The sequence below is a fragment of the Mesoplodon bidens genome (assembly GCF_964165515.1).
Source record: "Mesoplodon bidens genome assembly, chromosome: 1".
NCBI classification, from domain to species: Eukaryota; Metazoa; Chordata; class Mammalia; order Artiodactyla; family Ziphiidae; genus Mesoplodon; species Mesoplodon bidens.
The window spans coordinates 183,545,416-183,564,025 of record NC_138176.1 but is presented as its reverse complement, the minus strand read 5'-3'; the positions used below and the strand labels follow the sequence as shown (position 1 = coordinate 183,564,025).

The 18,610-nt window shown below is 40.0% G+C and overlaps 1 protein-coding gene across 1 annotated transcript in view; it reads right to left on the bottom strand.

The window, feature by feature from the left end:
- The window catches only part of FAM47E (family with sequence similarity 47 member E), a gene marked incomplete at its 5' end in the record, with an annotated part of 36,636 nt that extends 25,374 nt beyond the window's left edge, over window positions 1-11,262 (bottom strand). The window contains 2 exons of the mRNA XM_081257826.1: window positions 3,912-4,042; window positions 11,227-11,262. Coding sequence (XP_081113952.1) covers window positions 3,912-4,042; window positions 11,227-11,262 — 167 coding nt within the window. The remainder of the gene's footprint in view (window positions 1-3,911; window positions 4,043-11,226) is intronic.
- Between the last annotated feature and the right edge of the window lie 7,348 nt (window positions 11,263-18,610).

The window sequence follows — 18,610 nt, the reverse complement described above, 5'->3', positions numbered from 1 at the left end:
CTTCGCCCTTCATTTAACCTTTGTGGACCTCGATTTCTCCTCTAAACTCAGGGGGTCAAGGGTTGCAAACTGGTTGTTCATGGACTGTAACAGGCCCACATACCTGTCATTTGATCCCATTTGTGTTTTAATAAGAATCATAATAGTTCACATGTATTGAGAACTTTCTATATAACACGTATTGTTCTAAGTGCTTTACATGAATTAACTTATTTTAATCTCATAACAATCCTATGAAGTAGGTACTAATATTATTCCCATTTACAGATAAGGAAATTGAGGCACAAAGAAGTTGAAAAACAAACCCTTGTCAAAGTTCCCACAGCTAATAAGGGGGAGAGCTGAAATTTTAATCCAGGTAGTGTGCCTCTGGAGAAAGGTGTTTAACCACTATGCCAGAGCTTCTGACATATAAAAAAAGTTCACACAAATAATCTGGAACAAAAATCAGGAGCTCTGGGGACACTGGGTCCACCTATCCATGGAGCCATTATTGGTATAAGGGCTGCCATCTTTAGACAAGTCCTATGCTCTCTTATTCACAGTCTCTACCACTCCCGACTGCCTTATATGCAGCCTGCTTCACTCTGTTTCTTTACCCATCAGACCCCTGTTTGCACTGAGTAGTTAGGGCATGAAGCTAAGATGGAAGAGACAGATGGACAAATAGGAAGGAAAATGGGACCTGGATAATCTAATATATCCAGCCATTGCCAAAGTCAGGACTTGGAACCTGAGCAGCTTAATGGCAGGTCTCTCATTATCCTAATACATCACACTGCCCTAGTCAGATATTTCTATATTATTGGTGTCTTTCCTTGAAGCCTCTTCCACCTCCAGGCCCTTCTCATCTATAATTACTCGTTACAGCAAATCTACTCCTTGTTGAACTCATAGGCACAAAACGTTTTTAAGAGGTTCCAGCTTGATCTCTATTCTTTTCTTATGAGTCCTAGAAACTTCTTGCTTGCTGTGCGTGCATGTGTGTTTTAAGGGCTTAACCCATCTCTACTGCGAAGATCTAAATGAAAGGATATAAAATCATGAGTTTACAAAAAGTTGCCCTTTGCAATTAATAAATCACTCAAATAGCTAAGTGGTGGGAATGTCGAAATTCCATCTAATCTTGAGATTTGATGACCCACTCAGTATGACCTGTTAGCAAGTTACCCTCCACAGTATTAAATATCTTTACCAAAGTGTATTTTCCACACATTTACAACAAATTCAAACACCCAAGCACTTCATAAAATCAAATCTGATAACCAATATTTTTACTTAAGGACAGTCATACAACTCAAAATGGGGAAAGTGTGGCAGCTAGCTCAAACCTCATAGATTGTTAGAGCTGGCAGAAACTTTGAAAGAAATCTAGTTCACCTTCCTCAATTTTCAATGAGGAAACTGAGTTCCAAAGAGGTGAATAAGGCAACCAATCTGGCCGGAGGGCTTCCCATGACCCCACTTTACCTCTCATAGCTGATAAGCTTACCACTCTGCATTCTGTTAAGTTCATGAAAAATTTTGCTTGACCCAGAAAATAAAACACTTTTTCTAAACATTTACTATTTTCACAGTCACTATATGATACTTGGATATTTCCATTTTTAAGAATTGCAAAAGAGTGTCAGGCATTTATCCTAAAGAAATGAAAACTTATGTTCACACAAAAACCTGTATGCAAATGTTCATAGCAGCTTTATATGTAATAGCTAAAAACTAGAAACGACCTGAATGTCTTTCAGCACATGAATGGATAAGCCATGGTACATCCATGCCACGAAATACAATTCAGCAGTAAAAATGAACTAACTGTTGATGCACACAATCTCTTGGATGGATCTCAAGGGCTTTCGCTGAATGAAAAAGAGCCAATCTCAAAAGTTTTATACCTTTAATAAAGGTGTTATTCTATTTATCTAACATCCTCAAAAGAACAAAATTATAGAAATGGAGGCCAAATTAGTGGTTGCCAAGGGTTGTGGGTGGGAAAATGCATGATAATAAAGGGATAGCATGAAGCGGTTCCCTTGCGGTGAGGAAACAGTTTTGTATCTTGATGTATACATATGGCAACATTTTACTGAGACACACACACACACACACACACACACACACACACACAATGAAAACTGGTGAAATTCAAGTAAAGTCTACTGTCTAATTCATGTACTGCACCAGTGCTGATTTCCTGCTTTGGTAATGTACTATCATTATGCAAGATGGTACTACTGGAAGCATCTGGAGGAAGGGTATATGGGGCCTCTGCACTATATCTGCAACTTCTTGTGAGTCTATAATTATTTGAAAGCAAACAGTTTGAAAATAGGGGTGGGGAGAGATTCTCAAAGAGTTCATAATTGCTGACATGTATACAGTGCATGTATGTGGCAGTAACTGCTTCACAGGTGATATGTCAGTAAATCCTCACAACAATCCTATAAAGCTGATTCCTTTTATTGTCCCCATTTTCCAGGTAGGAAAACTGAGTCCAGAAACAGCAACTAAGTTGCCTAAGGTCACCAGTCAAACAAGAGGAAAACTGGCCTTCAACTCCAGCCTTTCTGATTCTAGACTTTGTAATCTTAACCACCACATCGTGCTGCCTCCAAGAGAGCCGAATTCCATTCTCATAAGCAGCTCGAGGAATCAGCAAAGGCAGAAAGCCTCAGCTTCCTGTCCTGCGGCAGTGACACTGAGGTAGGAGACAGATGGGCCCCTGGGCTGGACAGCTGGTGTCTGTCACGTGGAGTAAAATTGAAGCTTTGTTCTCCCCCAGACACTCCAAGGACAAAGCTAGTGGCAGAAGCTGAGCTCTGCTGAAGTAAAGAGATAAGATGACCACTCCTGAGGTCAGGAAAACTTCCCTTTCTGCACATGCGCAGGAAGGCTCCTTGGGGGTCAAAAAGGGAGGGGGCGCCACCCCATAGTAAGTGTGGACATGCACCCACAGGCCTCTGCAGTGGGATCCATCTTAGCAAAAAGTTGCACACGCATGTTGGGGAGCATCCTAGGACCAGTCAGGTGTGAAGGAAGAAGCAAGAGCATTGGCCAGATGTAAATAAACAAAGACCTGGAAGGACTGTCCTATAGAAGGGATTTAAATCACCTCTTCACTTCTTTTCTCAATCAGGAGGCCAGCACTCCTCTCCGGTTGTGCACTTCCGCCTAGTTTCTGACTTACTGCCTCCTCCTCATTAAGAGAGGACGCCCATACCCTTTCTCTCTGGGTGTGTATTTCTGCCTAGCTCCTGACTTAAATAAACTGTTTCAGTGTGTGCTCTCCCATACATTGTGCTGTGTCTCTAATAATAAACGCTGTACCTGTTTTTACAGTGTTTTCAATGGGGGTACTTTGCTTCTAGCCTCTAGCCCCTGGTGGCTAGGAGTCCTGGTTTTCATCCAGGCTACCCGGGTTCAATTCCTGGGCAGGGAACTAAGACCTCTCTTCAGGGCAGCTGACTGCTGTCTCTCCCAGATCAACACATTCAAAACGGCAGCAGACCACCCCAGCACCCGAGGTACTCTCCAAACACGGGCTCAGCTTGGCCACAGTTACCAGCTGGGTGGCCAAGGCTCCAGGTGCTGTCTAACACGGAGAAGGGCGGGTCGCAGGCTAAACCAGTCTCCGCAGAGGACTCTATGGCCATCAGTTTCCCATCTGGAATGGGTATATTCATCTACATCCTCTGGGGGACTCAGGATAACAACAACAACAAAAAGTGTCCTTGGCGTTGAGGACCGTCGCGCGCTGGTTATGGTCTATTTTTGCGGGGGACCATGAGGAGGAAAGGGAGTTGGGTCCACCGCGGCCCCTGGCCATCCCCCGTCCCCAGCCGCAGCAAGCAGTGGGTGCAGGCTCCCCCCACGCTCCACCCGCAGGATGCGCACTCGCGCGTGCGCGCGCTTACCAGGGCCTGCAGTCCGTGCGCACCGACACCCGGGCCCGCGCCGGCGAGGCGAACAACTGCTTGCGGTCAGCCGTGCTTCCCCGGCTGCCCACCCGGCCTCCGGTGGTGTGTTTCCCCCGCCTCTCGGGTCGCTAGGAGACCCGCGGAGCTGTGCGCTGCCCAGACTCGCTCGGGGCGCCCCCCTGCTGCTAGCGGGGAACACGCGTCCCCGGGGCGTCCCTGCGTTCCCCAGCCCTCGCCTCACCAGAGCCTTCTCCAACGCCCCGGGGCGTGGACCGTGGCAGGGGAAGCGCGAAGGATCAGGTTCTTGGTTTAATTATGTTTTAATCTGTTGGGAAGGCGTGTTCATGTTTGTTTTGTTCACCACCGTTTCAAAAAATGTGTTGAAGAAATCAGCTGGAGAGAGAGCAAGAGAAGGAGTGGAAAGGGGGCGAAAGGAATAGACTGATTTCTAATGGTGGGAAGGCCTTTTAGCACAGAATGCTTTTCTGGAGGTCTTGGAACTCCGTGAATCTCACCGCCTCAGTAAATCGGGGGCTACGCACTGGTATCTAGCTAGTCACCAGCTGGTTTCCAGAGTCCCTCCCAGCTCTTGTGTTGCTTGATTCTTTTGCCTGGACTCACTTCAGCAGTAAAATTGCCATCCAGTTGGCCGTGATAGGCAGTTGCCCACGTAAATATGGATTGCATGAGGATGTATTTGGAGTTTGCTAAGTTCTCTTGCTGCTTCTGAATGTTGCTGATTTAAATAGTGAGCATTGCTTCTAGAGGAAATAGCAGCAAAGCATTCTCTTCTCTCAAAATTATTGCAGGAGTTAAATTGTGTCTATTATGGTGGGATACTTTTTGTAGTCATTTAAAGATGAGTCTTCTCTTTAAACTCTCTGGGAATAAATTAGCTTCACCTTTGGGCACCTGTTAAATATCTGGATGGTAATAAAGGTGCCCCGACTGGCACTAGCTCTAGCATCTTCACCTACTCTGTGTGTTCAGCTGCCTTTTCTAGGCACAGTGGAAAACCCTGGAGTCCCACCGCTTGAGATAGATCATGATTCTGCCACTTAATAATTATGCACTCCCCACCCCCCACCACCACCCGCGCACAGTTGCTTAAATTTGTTTTAGCTTCATTGATTTCCTAGTCTGAAATGAGGGAAATAGTAGTATCTGCCTATGGGGTTATTGGGGAATTCAATGAGATAATGAATGTAAAGCATTGAATGCTATGCTGGCAAGTAAGAATCCCTCAACAACTACTGAGTAGTATTATTATTATCTCAGCTGTGAACTGGGGATGTTAATATTTGCCCGGCTACTCCACAGAGTTGTTATAATAGGTGATAGAGAAAGCTATGAATGTAATCATGAAAAGGAGCCCTGTTAGTTGTTTTCATTATCTTTGATAATATCGTTAATATTTGTTTGATTCCAAATTCCAGCTTTTATCACTTTGAGGAAGTAGGATTTCTCCTTAGGACTGAGGATTAGGGTCATGTCCACCTTGCTCCTAGTACTGTGCACAGCACCCAGTAGGTCCTCATTCACAAATATTGTTTGTTATGGCCATGCTAGGCACTGGGGAGGCAATGGGGGATAAAACAGACTTGGTCTTTGTCATCTTGTTACTTAGTTTGTAGTGTTGTATGAATTAATAAAAAAACACCTATTTTTCATGACTCCTGTATCCTCACAAGTTGATATTTGCTCCATGTAGTAAGTCTGATTTCATATCTGGTAGGAAATAACTAAGATTCTTTTTATTTCACCACATTCCATGCCTTAATTATAGTCATTACTCAGAATCTCTCATTCATTCTCTTCTCGCTCCCCTTCTTTCTCTTTTGCAACTCAAAGGTAAAATACGTTACGTATAGTAATCCAACAAGCAGATGTTATTTAAGAGGGAGGATGATGGGGTTTTGTTTTGTTTTGTTTTGTTTTTAGCCCTATTGGCAGATAGTGTGATCATTTTATTTCCAAAGAGGGTTACTCAAATACCCATAACAGGGTTGCCAAACACTGGTACTGGATCTTTCCCACTCAAGGACTAATTACTATCTCTGTAACATTTTACTACATACTCAGCAATACTTAGTGCATGGTACTTTCCAGAAAAAAAGCATTTGAACAACAAAAGCCACAGAACTTTAAGCTGAGATATTATAAAATGGTATTGGATTAGTAGAAACCCTTGGCATCTGGACAAGATGTTAGGTTGCTTCCATATGTTGGCAATTGTAAATTATGCTGCTATGAACATTGGGTACATGTGTCTTTTCAAATTAGTGTTTTTGTTTTCTTTGGCTATACCCAGGAGTGGAAATGCTGGATCATATGGTAGTTCTATTTTTAATTTTTCAAGGAACCTACATATTGTTTTCCACAGTGGCTGCACCAATTTACATTCCCACCAACAGTGTACGAGGGTTCCCTTTTTTCCACATCCTCGCCAACATTTGTCATTTGTAGACTTTTTGATGATAGCCATTCTGACAAGTGTGAGGTGATTTCTTATTGTGGTTTTGATTTGCATTTCTCCAACGATTGATTAGCGATGTTGAAAAACTTTTCATGTGCCTACTGGCCATCTGTATGTCTTCTTTGGAAAAATGTCTATTGAGAGGCAATATTTTAAAAGATAATGGCTAAGAATTTTCCAGACTTGATTAAAGATACAAAGTCTCAATTTCAGGAAGGACAGTAGACCCTGAATAAGATAAATAAGAATAAAATCTCACTTAGCATTTCACCATGAATACAAAAGACAAATATTTGACATTAAAAATAGCCAGATAGGAAAGATAGATTACTTACAAAGGAACAAAAAATAGACTGAAAGCTAACTTCTAAAGCAATTATAGAAGTCAAAGACTTTAAATAATCAGGGTTTGAGTAAAAACAACTGTCAATTTAGAACTGCATACTTAGCAGAACTATCTTCCAATAATATGGCTCAAAAACATTTCAGACAAACAAAAAATGGCAGAATTTATCATCAAAAGGCCATAACTAAAGAAGATTATAAAGGTTGCACTTCAGATAAAAGGGGAATGATCCCCAAATTTATATCAACGTGAGATGGAATGTTGAACAAAGAAAACTATAGATACATTGGTATTCTTTTAAAAAGTGGGTTGTATAAAATCATAATACATTCTAATCAGTGGATATTAACAAAAATAACTTATCTAAAATACTGAATTATTTTATTTAATCAATAAGAAGATAAATACATTGATTGAAGAAATATAAAGAAAGATGTACCAGGTAGATATTAATCAAACGAAACCTGATGTAACTATATTAATATCAGACAGAATAGACTTTAAGGCAAAAAAGATCATTAGAGATATATAAAGAGTATTAAATGTATCATTATGCAAAATGATAAAATGTTCAATTCACACACACGCATACACAGTAGATAGAGATACACAATTCTAAATTTGTATGCACGTAATAACATAGGTTAAAATGCAAAAAGGAAAATTGATAGACTTACAAAAGAAATTGATTAATACACTATCCTGATGGGAAGATTTTAGTACAACTCTCAGTAATAAATCAAAGAGACCAAAAAAATCAGTGAGGACAAAGAATTTAAAGCTTGATCTAATGGATATATGCTGAACTTTGAACCAACAATCATAGAAAACATTCTTCTCAAGAACATATACAACATTATATTTGCAAGTTCATAAAACAAGTTTTATACATCTCTGACTTGGTATCATTTAACCCACAACCCTGATCATATAGCAATTAAGTTAAATAATAATAAAATCATATTTAAAAGCACTTATATGAAAATAAAACAAGACAAATACTTCATAAGTCAAGGAATATATCAAGACAGAAACTTAAAAATAAATGTAAAATTATCAAAAACTGGGAAATGAAGCTAAAATGATACTTAGAATGAAATCACCTTTAATTATTAAACTAAAAAAGGAGAAAGGTTAAGACCTAAATAAATGGAAATATCAATATCTCTCATGTTCACGGTTTGGAAGACAACAGTACTACCCAAAGTGATATACTGATCCAATGCATCCCTATCAAAGTCCCAGTGATGTTTTTTGAAGAAATGGAAAACTCTTCCTAAAATTTATATGGAATTTTGGGTTAAGAGACCTAAAATAATCAAAACAACTTTGAAAAGGAACAAAGTTTCCTTATTTCAAAACTTACTAAAAGCTACAATAATCAAAAGCATCTGTATAGACCAGTGGAATAGAATTTAGAGCCTAGAAATGAATGGTCAACTGATCTTTGACAAAGGTGCCAAGACCAGTGAGGAAATAATAGTCTCCTCAGTAAATAATGGATAGCCACATGCAAAAGGATGAAATCGCACCCTTATAGAATATACCAAAATCAACTCAAAAATGGATTAAAGACAATTTTAAGAGCTAAAACTATAACAATCAGAAGAAAATACAGGAGCAAATTTGCATAACCTTGGATTTGGCAATGGTTTCTTATATATGACATCAAAAGCAGAAGTAACGAAAGAAAAAATAGATGAACTGGACTTCATAAAAATTACAGACCATTGTATTGTGCATCAAAGGAAACTGTCAAGAGAGTAAACAATCCACAGAATGGGAGAAAATATTTACAAATCATATATCTGATAAGAGTATAATATCCAGAATATTTTTTTAAAAACTCCTACCACTCAATAACAAAAAGACAAACAACCCAATTAAAAAATAGGCAAAGGGCTTGAACAGATATTTCTCCAAAGATATACAGATGTCCAGTAAGCCCATTAAAAGATGCTCAAAATCATTAGTCATTAGTGAAATATAAATCAAAGCCACGATGAGGTAGTACTTCACATCAACTAGAATGGCTATAACAACAAAGAGAGGGACTTCCCTGGGGGTCCAGTGGTTAGAACTCTGCTCTTCCACTGCAGGTGGCGCAGGTTCAACCCCTGCTCAGGAACTAAGATCTCACATGCCACACGGTGCAGCCTAAAAAAAAAAAAAAGAAGAAGAAGAAAAAAAATTAAAAGGTTGGCAATGATGTGGAAAAGTTGGTACACTTGTGCATTGCTGGTGGGAACGTAAAATGGTGCAACTGCTTTGAAAAGCAGTTTGGCCATTCCTTAAAAAGCTGAACATAGACTTGCTGTATGACCCAGCAACTCCACTCCTAGGTATATACCCAAAAGAATTAAAAACAAGGACTCAGTTATTTGTACAGTATGTTCATAGCACCATTATTCACAATAACCAAAAGGTAGAACCATCCCAAGTGTCCACCAAAAAATACATGGATAAACAAAATGTGATATATGCGTACAGTGGGATACTATTCAGCCATAAAAGGAATGAAATTCTGATATGTGCTACAACGTGCATGAACCTTGAAAATATCATGTTAAGTTAAATGAGCCAAAAGCAAAAGGACAAATATTGTATAACTCCACTTATATGAAATATCTAGAAGAAGCAAATTCATTGAGACAGAAAGAGGTTACCAGGAACTCAAGGGGGAGAGGAATAGGAAGTTATTTCTTAATGAGTACAGACTTTCTGTTTGGGGTGATGAAAAATTTTGGAAATAATCATGATGGTTGCACAACATTGTGAATGTAATTAATGCCACTGAATTGTACACTTAAAAATGGTTAAAATGGTAAATTTTATGTTATATGTATTTTGCCACAATTTTTAAAAATTGTAAAAAATGCAAAAAGAAAGAAAAAAGGTTGAAATTAATGAGCTAAGAATCCAACTTAACAATTTGGAAAAATAGCCAAATAAATCACAAAGGAAGAACATTTTTCATGTTGAGCAAAAGAAACCAGACTCAAAAGAGTACATACCCTATGCTTCCATTTACAGAAGTTTTAAAACAGGCAAAATTAAGTCATAGTGATAGATGTTGGTATTATGGTTATTTGGGGTAATTGATGGAAAGGAGGCAGGAGGGGGCCAGCTGGGAGTCTAAAAATGTTCTATATATTGATCTGGGTGGTGGATACATGGGTGTACACATGTAAAAATTCAATGAGCAGTACACTTCAGCCTTGTGCACTTTACTGTGTATGCTGTAAATGAATAGAAAAGCAAAAAACATATGGAGCATTTTCTATCAGGAATATAATCCTGGAGAATTTTCTCTGCCATCATCACACATAGAAAGGAGTCTCCTGGGAGTCATAGGACACCCAAAAGTCTACAGACTTTCCCCTATGCTTCTTTTGTGATACTCCTCCAGGGGAAGGATATTTAAAATATTTAACAACCAGTAAGCCATATGCAAGAACCAATTGGGAAAGTGGCAAGCCAGATTGCAGCAGCAGAGTTCTAGAGTCCCCTGGCCAGGCCAGACATATCCCTTTAGTTGCTGATCTTGGAGGGAGGGGTGCTTCCAAGGAAGTGGCTGAGGCAGTCAGGGCACAGTGGTCACTTGGCATTGCTCAGAGCAGAGCCTATTTATCAACAAACACAGTGTTTTGACAACCATTATGGTCTTAAACTATGCTTGTTGGCTGAGTATCAACTGTCTCCCTCACCCACAGGCTCTCCCTAGAGATTTCCCTCCACAGTGCCACAAGTGGCTTGTTGAAGACTGCCACCAATGCCGTCTGCAAGCCAAATCATAACAATAAGGGGTAAGGCATGACACCAATAATCAACAAGTATATTTATCACTTGGTCAGTAGCATTGAGCATAATGACAAATAAAACTGATGAGGTGGGGCTTCCCTGGTGGCGCAGTGGTTAAGAATCCGCCTGCCAGTGCAGGGGACGTGGGTTTGAGCCCTGGGCCGGGAAGATCCACGTGCCATAGAGCAACTAAGCCCGTTCGCCGCCACTACTGAGCCAGCATGCCTAGAGCCCATGCTCCACAACAAGAGAAGCCACCACAATGAGATGCCCACGCACCGCAATGAAGCGTAGCCCCTGCTCGCCACAACTAGAGAAAGCCTGTGTGCAGCAACGAAGACCCAACACAGCCAAAAAAACCCAAGAAAAACCAAAAACTGATGAGGTTGCTGCCCTCAAGAGACTATGGCCCAAGCGATGGATGGGTTCCCGAGCTCCAGGAAGCTGCTAGATTTAAGGAGCTACCTGAGGCATCTGCAATAGGCTAGACACATACAAAGGAGGATGGAAGAGATGTCTACTGCTACTTTCTGGAGTATAGTAGACCATGAAGGGTAGATGGTACGTGGGGACATGCTGCTGAGAGGAGTATAGCTGGTGCTAGTTACTATGGAGAGCAGTCTAACAGGACTTAGTCAAATCAAGTATAGGGTGTGCTTACAACTGTCTGCCCTCTCTTTGTTCCTCACCTGTCCCTGCTCTGCTCTGGCACCTGCAGGATGCATTTGGGAATGCAGCAGAAAGCACTGATAGGACACTGGGGATGGGAGAAGGGAAAAGTCAGGGTATTTCTCTCTTTCCCTCTGTCTCCAAGGGGGTATCTATATTTTTTCCTTCTCTTTCAGCTTCCACCGGACCGCTTCCATCAGACTCAGGCTCCTATTACAAGTAATTCGTGCAGTTTGGTTGTGGTAATCGTGTTCCTGCTATTGCTAATCTCTCAGTTACCTCATATCCCCAGTTTGGCTCTCAGCACTTCCATCACCTCTGCAACATGTTCTTTGCATTAAAGTCCCTTGGTTTTGCCTAATTAGAGTGGGTTCTGTTTTCCTGGTGGGAACCAGACTGACACATATATTACCTATACCCCAGTATTTCTGCTGCTGGGGATGGTATAGGAATCCAGAGGGAGTCTCATCTGTAAGGGAAGATGTACGAGGATGTTTGTCGCAGCATTATGAGCAATATCGGTGAGTTGAGGACAATGTGCATGTCCATTTTTGTGATGTAGATGGGTAAAATGGACGGATAACTAGGTATCAGATGCAACAGTCTAGATTTTACTTGAAAACATGGTTAGACTTTTAAAAAATGTAGTAAAGAAAGAGAGTGAGATTTTTTACGATATGATTTATATAAATTAAAAGTGTATGCATCAAAACAAAAATATACATTTTACAGAACGCATACACTTAAGAATGATTGCTTACGGTGAGAGCAGAGGAATAGAAGTAGAAAATGGAGAAGAAAAGGAGTATATAAATGAATGATTAAGAGAGGGCCTTATACACCCAGTTGTTAATGGAGTGCCACCAATTAAAGGATAAGATTAACCAATGTGCTGTACCTGAAGTTGAAGAAAAACGGTTGCCAGAAAAATAGTTACTAGGTGGCACTGAGACATAATTTCCAAGAACACATGGTATCTTGTGGAATGTTGAAACTGCTTCAAAGCCAAGTTAGTCGCAGTAATAAGAACACAGGACAGATGATGAAGCAAGGAGCCAGAACTAGTGACAAGTACTGGATAAAGTGGGGCTGCTATCGAAATTCTGTGGCAAAGTTATGTGATCCGAGCTTGAAGAGGATTCTAGGTCAGATTTTTTTGTCAGTTGCACTCAAGCATGAGCAGAGATTATGACTTGGAGTCTCACAATGGAATATAAACGATACCAAAAATTTCTCTTTCATGCTTTTAAGGATCAGCTGTGGCCTTGAAGAGTGAGCTGCTTTCTCAAGTGGGGCTCAGATTATGATCAGTATATGCACTAAAAAATTAGAAACAAGATGCATTTGGAGTGTGTTAGGGAGGACATGAATTCTCACCAATGTAATTAAATTAAAATGTGACAATAACAGAAAAGAAATACTTTTGCATGGCACCAGGTTTTCCTTTCCCTTGCTTTTATGTTTAGAGTTGGTATGATTTTCTTAGTCCAAAACAATTCAAGTTCTGGAAGATTCTTTGTGTAAGAGGTTGTAAGAATACTTGAAAAATGATCATATGTAAAACACCCAATCTAGTCAATATTCAAAACCATAATGTATCTGTTATTCATTAAGCTTAAAGTGAGCGTTGCTCTTCTCTTTTTACAACTGGAAACGTTAAAGTGTGTTTTGTTCATTCATTCTGGTGTTACTCCAAACATAATTAACTCCCTCTCAGGAATTAACATATTTGATGGTGTTTATTTGGGCTTTTTCACAATTGTACATAGTGATGTTAAGGAGACATTTGCTAAGTTGAACTGAATCTTTGTTTCCATAGATTGTGAAGCCAAAGAAGTGATTCAAACAAGACAATAATGCATTATTGACTTATTAGAGGTATTAGGCTCCTGTCTAATGACATGAAGAGATTAAGATAATCACTCAAGCTCATGCAAGCAATTAGCGGGGGAGACCACATTCTAACCCAGAGTTCTACACTTGAGTCACCCAGAAAAATACTGACATAAAGCAAGCTGAAGAGGCAGTTTATTATAATATAGTGGTTAAGACCAACCCTGGTTTGAATCACAGCCCTAGCACTTAATAATGCTGGACAAGTACCTTGCAGTCTCTACACCTCAGCAATTTCTTCTTCAATAAACAGACCTAGTAATAGTCTATGTTATAAGGTTGTTATGGGGATGCAGAATGGAGATCATCTAAAGCTGTGCTCTCCAATAGAAATACAATGCAAGCCACAAGTGTGAACCATTTATGTAACTTTAAATTTTCTAGTAGTCATATTTTTAAAAGTAAAAAAAAAAGATAAAATTAACTTGAATAACATATATAACCCAGTATAGCAAAAATATTATGATTTTAAGATGCAATCAATGTAAAAATATTAATGAGGTATTTTACATTCTTTTTTTCATACTAAGTCTTCAAAATTTAAGCACATCTCAGTTTAGACTAGCCACATTTCAAGTGCTCAGTAGCCACATGTGGCTGGTGGCTACCATATTGGGCAAGACAAATATTAAGTATTTAGCCAAGTGCCTAGCACAGAGGGAGCACTCAGGGAGTACTGACTCAGAAACATTCCCTGGGTTTATCCACAGATTGGTTGCATTCCTTACTGTTATAAGCATAGAAAATATTTGTTAGCAACACAAGCTTGAAATCACGTACTTCCTCCATTTCAGTTATTCTTGTACTGTTTACTCCAGGGAATTTTTCCTTCTGACATGGGCTGAGGGTTGCTAGCCCTGTTAGCTTTTTCAGATGAGGGACTTTCCCTGAGAACCAAGATGAAGAGTGTAGCCTCCGTAAAGGATTTCACAGGACTTTTGTCCTAGTGAACAAACTGTATTTGGCCGGGTAGTTATTTAATGTGCTCTTATTACCACTGGAGTATGCCTAGAGTCAAAATTATAACATTTATTTCTTTGAACCTGACATGGGTAAACACCTTCCTTTTATCCTTCTCGTCAGATTTCTCCTAGGCTTCCTTGGGAATCTGGCCCCAAACGGTACCATTAATTCATTTGAATTGCCTCTTTTACGTCTGCTTGTGACGTCATTGTTGCCTTTACCTGCTGAATTCATGGTGATCAGTAGGCTGAGCTAGGAACCCTGCCTTCTGCTAGTGGCTCTGCTGAAGACAAGTGTAGAATGAGGGGCCAGACTCCCCATGGCCCTGGCAGGATCTCTCAGAAAGCCCACAGGGCAGTTTCCAGGTGTCTTGGAAAAATAGCATTTATATTTGTAGCATGGTAGAAACAGGTTCCCCAAGCAAGATCCAAGTGTGCAGGCAAAGGAAACTCTGTCCCTAGTCCCTGAAGGCTGAGCCAGGCTTGGAAACATCATCCTACACAGGGTGACCTGGAGACATTCAGCCTGACCCGGATCAACGGCTGATGCAGAAAAATCTTTAGAGTCTTGGCAAGCACAGACTAATAATGCCATAACCTTCCTTAAAACCTTGCACAGCTACCCATTAGATACAGAATACATTCAGGCCGACCTTCAAAACCTTCCAAATCTGGCCTGCTCACATAGTTCTCTTCTCTCCCACTATATTATTCTACTTTCTATTTTTCCCTTCCATATTCTTTTTTTCTTAATGTTGTTCATGTTGTACTTTTTACCTAAAAATCCCTTAGTAGTTGCTCTCCACCATTATCTTTGAAATCCCACTGTAATCACACATCTTTCCAGAGATGGAATCCTTCCTTCCCCCTTTGACCTCCAACAGAGCTCCCTTCTATTAAGTATCAAGCATTTAGCGTTCTTATTGGACATTATAGATGTTTCTTCAGTAATTATCCTACCCCTTCCCCATTATGTAGCCGTCACTCATTTGCAGAGAATGACTGCACCAGCTCTAATGATTGACTCCGATGGATAGAAACCACTATAATTGAATTCTACCTATGACTGATTCAGGTATGGACAGTAACCCAGTCCGAGTCAATCAGTGCATGGCATTCCCTAAGGGTCTGGTTCAGACTGATCCAGTGTTTGATGTAAGTTCAATGGCTGGGGGAAGGGAAGACCTTTCTCATGCTCCCAGTGGTATTTGTCGTTATAATTGTTTTATGGAAGCATAGTTGACTCACAATATTGTGTTAGTGTCAGGTGTACATCAAAATGAATCCAGTTACATATATTTTTTCAGATTATTTTCCATTATAGGTTATTTTAAGATATTGAATATTATTTGCTGTGTTATATATAGTAAATCCTTGTTGCTTACCTCATTATAATTTATAATTAATTTTTTTATTCACCAAAAGTGTTTGGGATGGTTGACTTTACCATTGAATTTGAGCCATCAGAGGCCATAAAGCATTTACCATCCTTCCTAGCTCCTAGCAGAGTAGCTTACAAGGAGCTCTACAAATGTTGGTTGAATTTACGTGCAGTCTCTGTGGACTTGGAGGACACATGCCAAACTCATCTGTGGACCCAAACTCCTGGGTCTGTCCTTAGAATGGCTGGACTTTACTTTCTGTGATACTGGCAATAGATGGAACAGGATTGTGACAGACAGGCATCTAAAGGACTAAAATTAACCCTGAGTCATACATACTTTGGCTCTTTTTCCTACCAAGTAAGCCAATTTTGACCTAAATGTGGACTCTACCAAGCTGTAGCAGTTTCTAACCTGTGTTATTACATGTCACCTTTGATCATCTCATTACATGAAACAAAGATAATGTGGAAAAGCTCCAGACTTGGTCAAGGTCACAAGACATCTAGATTACTACAGAAACAAAGGAATGTAGATAATTGTGCTTATACTGGGGTGAATCATCTAATGCCTATTTGTTTTCATTATTTTCCTTTAAAATTCTTGTGATAGCTAGAAAGTGACTTCACTTGAATAGACAGCCTGACAGGTTTCTGTCGGTTTGGGACAATAATTAAAATGTTCCTCAATCTCTCCAAACCACTCCATATATGTACAACGTTCAAACTGATTGTTCCACTTTGTTTTGGTGTCAGAGCTTATAAAGAAGAGTGCTGAGAGCACGAACGGTGGTTCCAGACGGCCTAGATTTGAATCTTGGCTCTACTGTTTACTAGCTGTACAATCTCAGGAAAGTTATCTAAACTCTCTATACCTTATAAAATAGATAACTAATAAGGACCTAAAGTATAGCACAGGGAACTCTATTCAGTACTTTGTAATGGCCTGTATGGGAAAAGAATCTTAAAAAGAGTGGATATATGTATAAAAAATAAAATAAGTAAAGAACTAATAGAACTGGAGTGGCATGGACATATATACACTACCAAACGTAAAATAGCTAGCTAGTGGGAAGCAGCCGCATAGCACAGGGAGATCAGCTCTGTGCTTTGTGACCACCTAGAGGGGTGGGATAGGGAGGGTGGGAGGGAGGGAGACACAAGAGGGAAGAGATATGGGAACATATGTATATGTATAACTGATTCACTTTGTTATAAAGCAGAAACTAACACACCATTGTAAAGTAATTATACTCCAATAAAGATGTTTAAAAAAGTAAATAAATAAATAAATAAAGATGTAAGGACTGGAAAAAAAAAAAGAACTGGAAAATAAATAAACTGACTCTCTATACCTTGGTGTCCTCATCTGGAAAACTGAGAATAGTACTAGCACTGTGAGGATTAAATGAGTTATCACATATAAAGTGCCTGGAACAGTGCCCAGCATGTAGTTAAGCTCCCAGTAAATACTAGGGCTATAATTCAGAGGATTTCTGAAATGGGGACTCTAAATAGAACTAATCAGTGAGTTGCAGTGATCTGTGCATCTGGAGATTCCCAGGCCAGTTTTGTTCAACAGCAGGACACGGTAACAAGGGAGTAATATGAAAACAAAAACCACTTTCTTTCCCTCAGCAGGTTGACAGTCTCTCTTGAGCCCTTAACTGGGAATCCATATCTGTGCCTAGTTACTAGCTTCATGATCTTAGGCAAATTATTTAATCTCTCTGATATTACCCCCGTCTTTTTCAAATGTAAAGTGGGGATATAATCCCTACCTCACAGGATTCCTGTAAAGGAAGGAAAATATGGGGAGTGCCAACCACTGCCCCTGGCACACAATAGAGGCTTCTCTCCTCCTAATGCCCACCTTAAATTTATGAAGGAGAGATAGCTTGAAATTATATATTTAAAACTATTTCCCTAAAATGAAATTGATCTTAATTTAATTTTACTATTTGAATCAGCCACAAGACAGTTTTAAAGAGAGACTAACATTCCCCAAAATGAAATAATGTTGGGGCATCATTTAAAATTATTCACTTAAACAAATCCCAGTGGTCCATCGTATATGAACAAAAACTATTTACACATACACACACACAAAGATTGTAACTATTGCTTAATTGACTTTATAATTCAGCATTTTATTTTTTTTCCCTTTTTAAAAAATTTATTTACTTATTCATTTTTTTTTTTTTTTTTTTTTTTTTGTGGTACGTGGGCCTCTCCCTGCTGTGGCCTCTCCCATTGCAGAGCACAGGCTCCGGACGCGCAGGCTCAGCGGCCATGGCTCATGGGCCCAGCCGCTCCGCGGCATGTGGGATCTTCCCGGACCGGGGCACGAACCCGTGTCCCCTGCATAGGCAGGCGGACTCCCAACCACTGCGCCACCAGGGAAACCCTCATTTATTTTTTATTTTTGGCTGCATTGGGTCTTCTTTGCTGCGTGCGGGCTTTCTGTAGTTGTGGCGAGTGGGGCTACTTTTCGTTGTGGTGCATGGGCTTCTCATTGCAGTGGCTTCTCTTGTTGCGGAGCACGGGCTCTAGGCATTTGGGCTTCAGTAGTTGTGGCACGCGGGCTCAGTAGTTGTGGCACACGGGCTTAGCTGCTCCACGGTATGTGGGATCTTCCCAGACCAGGGATTGAACCCATGTCCCCTGCATTGGCAGGCAGATTCTTAACCACTGCACCACCAGGGAAGTCCCAATTCAGCATTTTAAAAGAAAGTTTCTAAGTTATTTCATTTCGTACCTATTCAGCATTTCTATGTGTCAACTTTTTAGGAAGGCATAAAAACAATTTGTCTTATCTAAGTGAAGCTTCTTGCCTTTTATAAAGTTTCAAATGAGAGCACCAGCAAGTTTTGTCCCGCCTTGTAAACCTAATTTCTGTCCTATATAGAATACTTAAGAATGGTAATAATATTTATTGAACACTTATATAGTGCCAGGCACTTTATATGCTTCATCTCACTTAGTCCTTAAAACATCTCCATCAAGTAAGTACTATATATTATTCCCATTTTATAGATGAAGAAACTGACACACAGAGAGGTTAAGTAATTTGCCTAAGGTCACACAGCTTCTACATGATGGAAGTAGGATTCAAACACAAACGGGCTTTAGTGTCCACTGACAACATTGAACTTTGTCTGAGCCCTG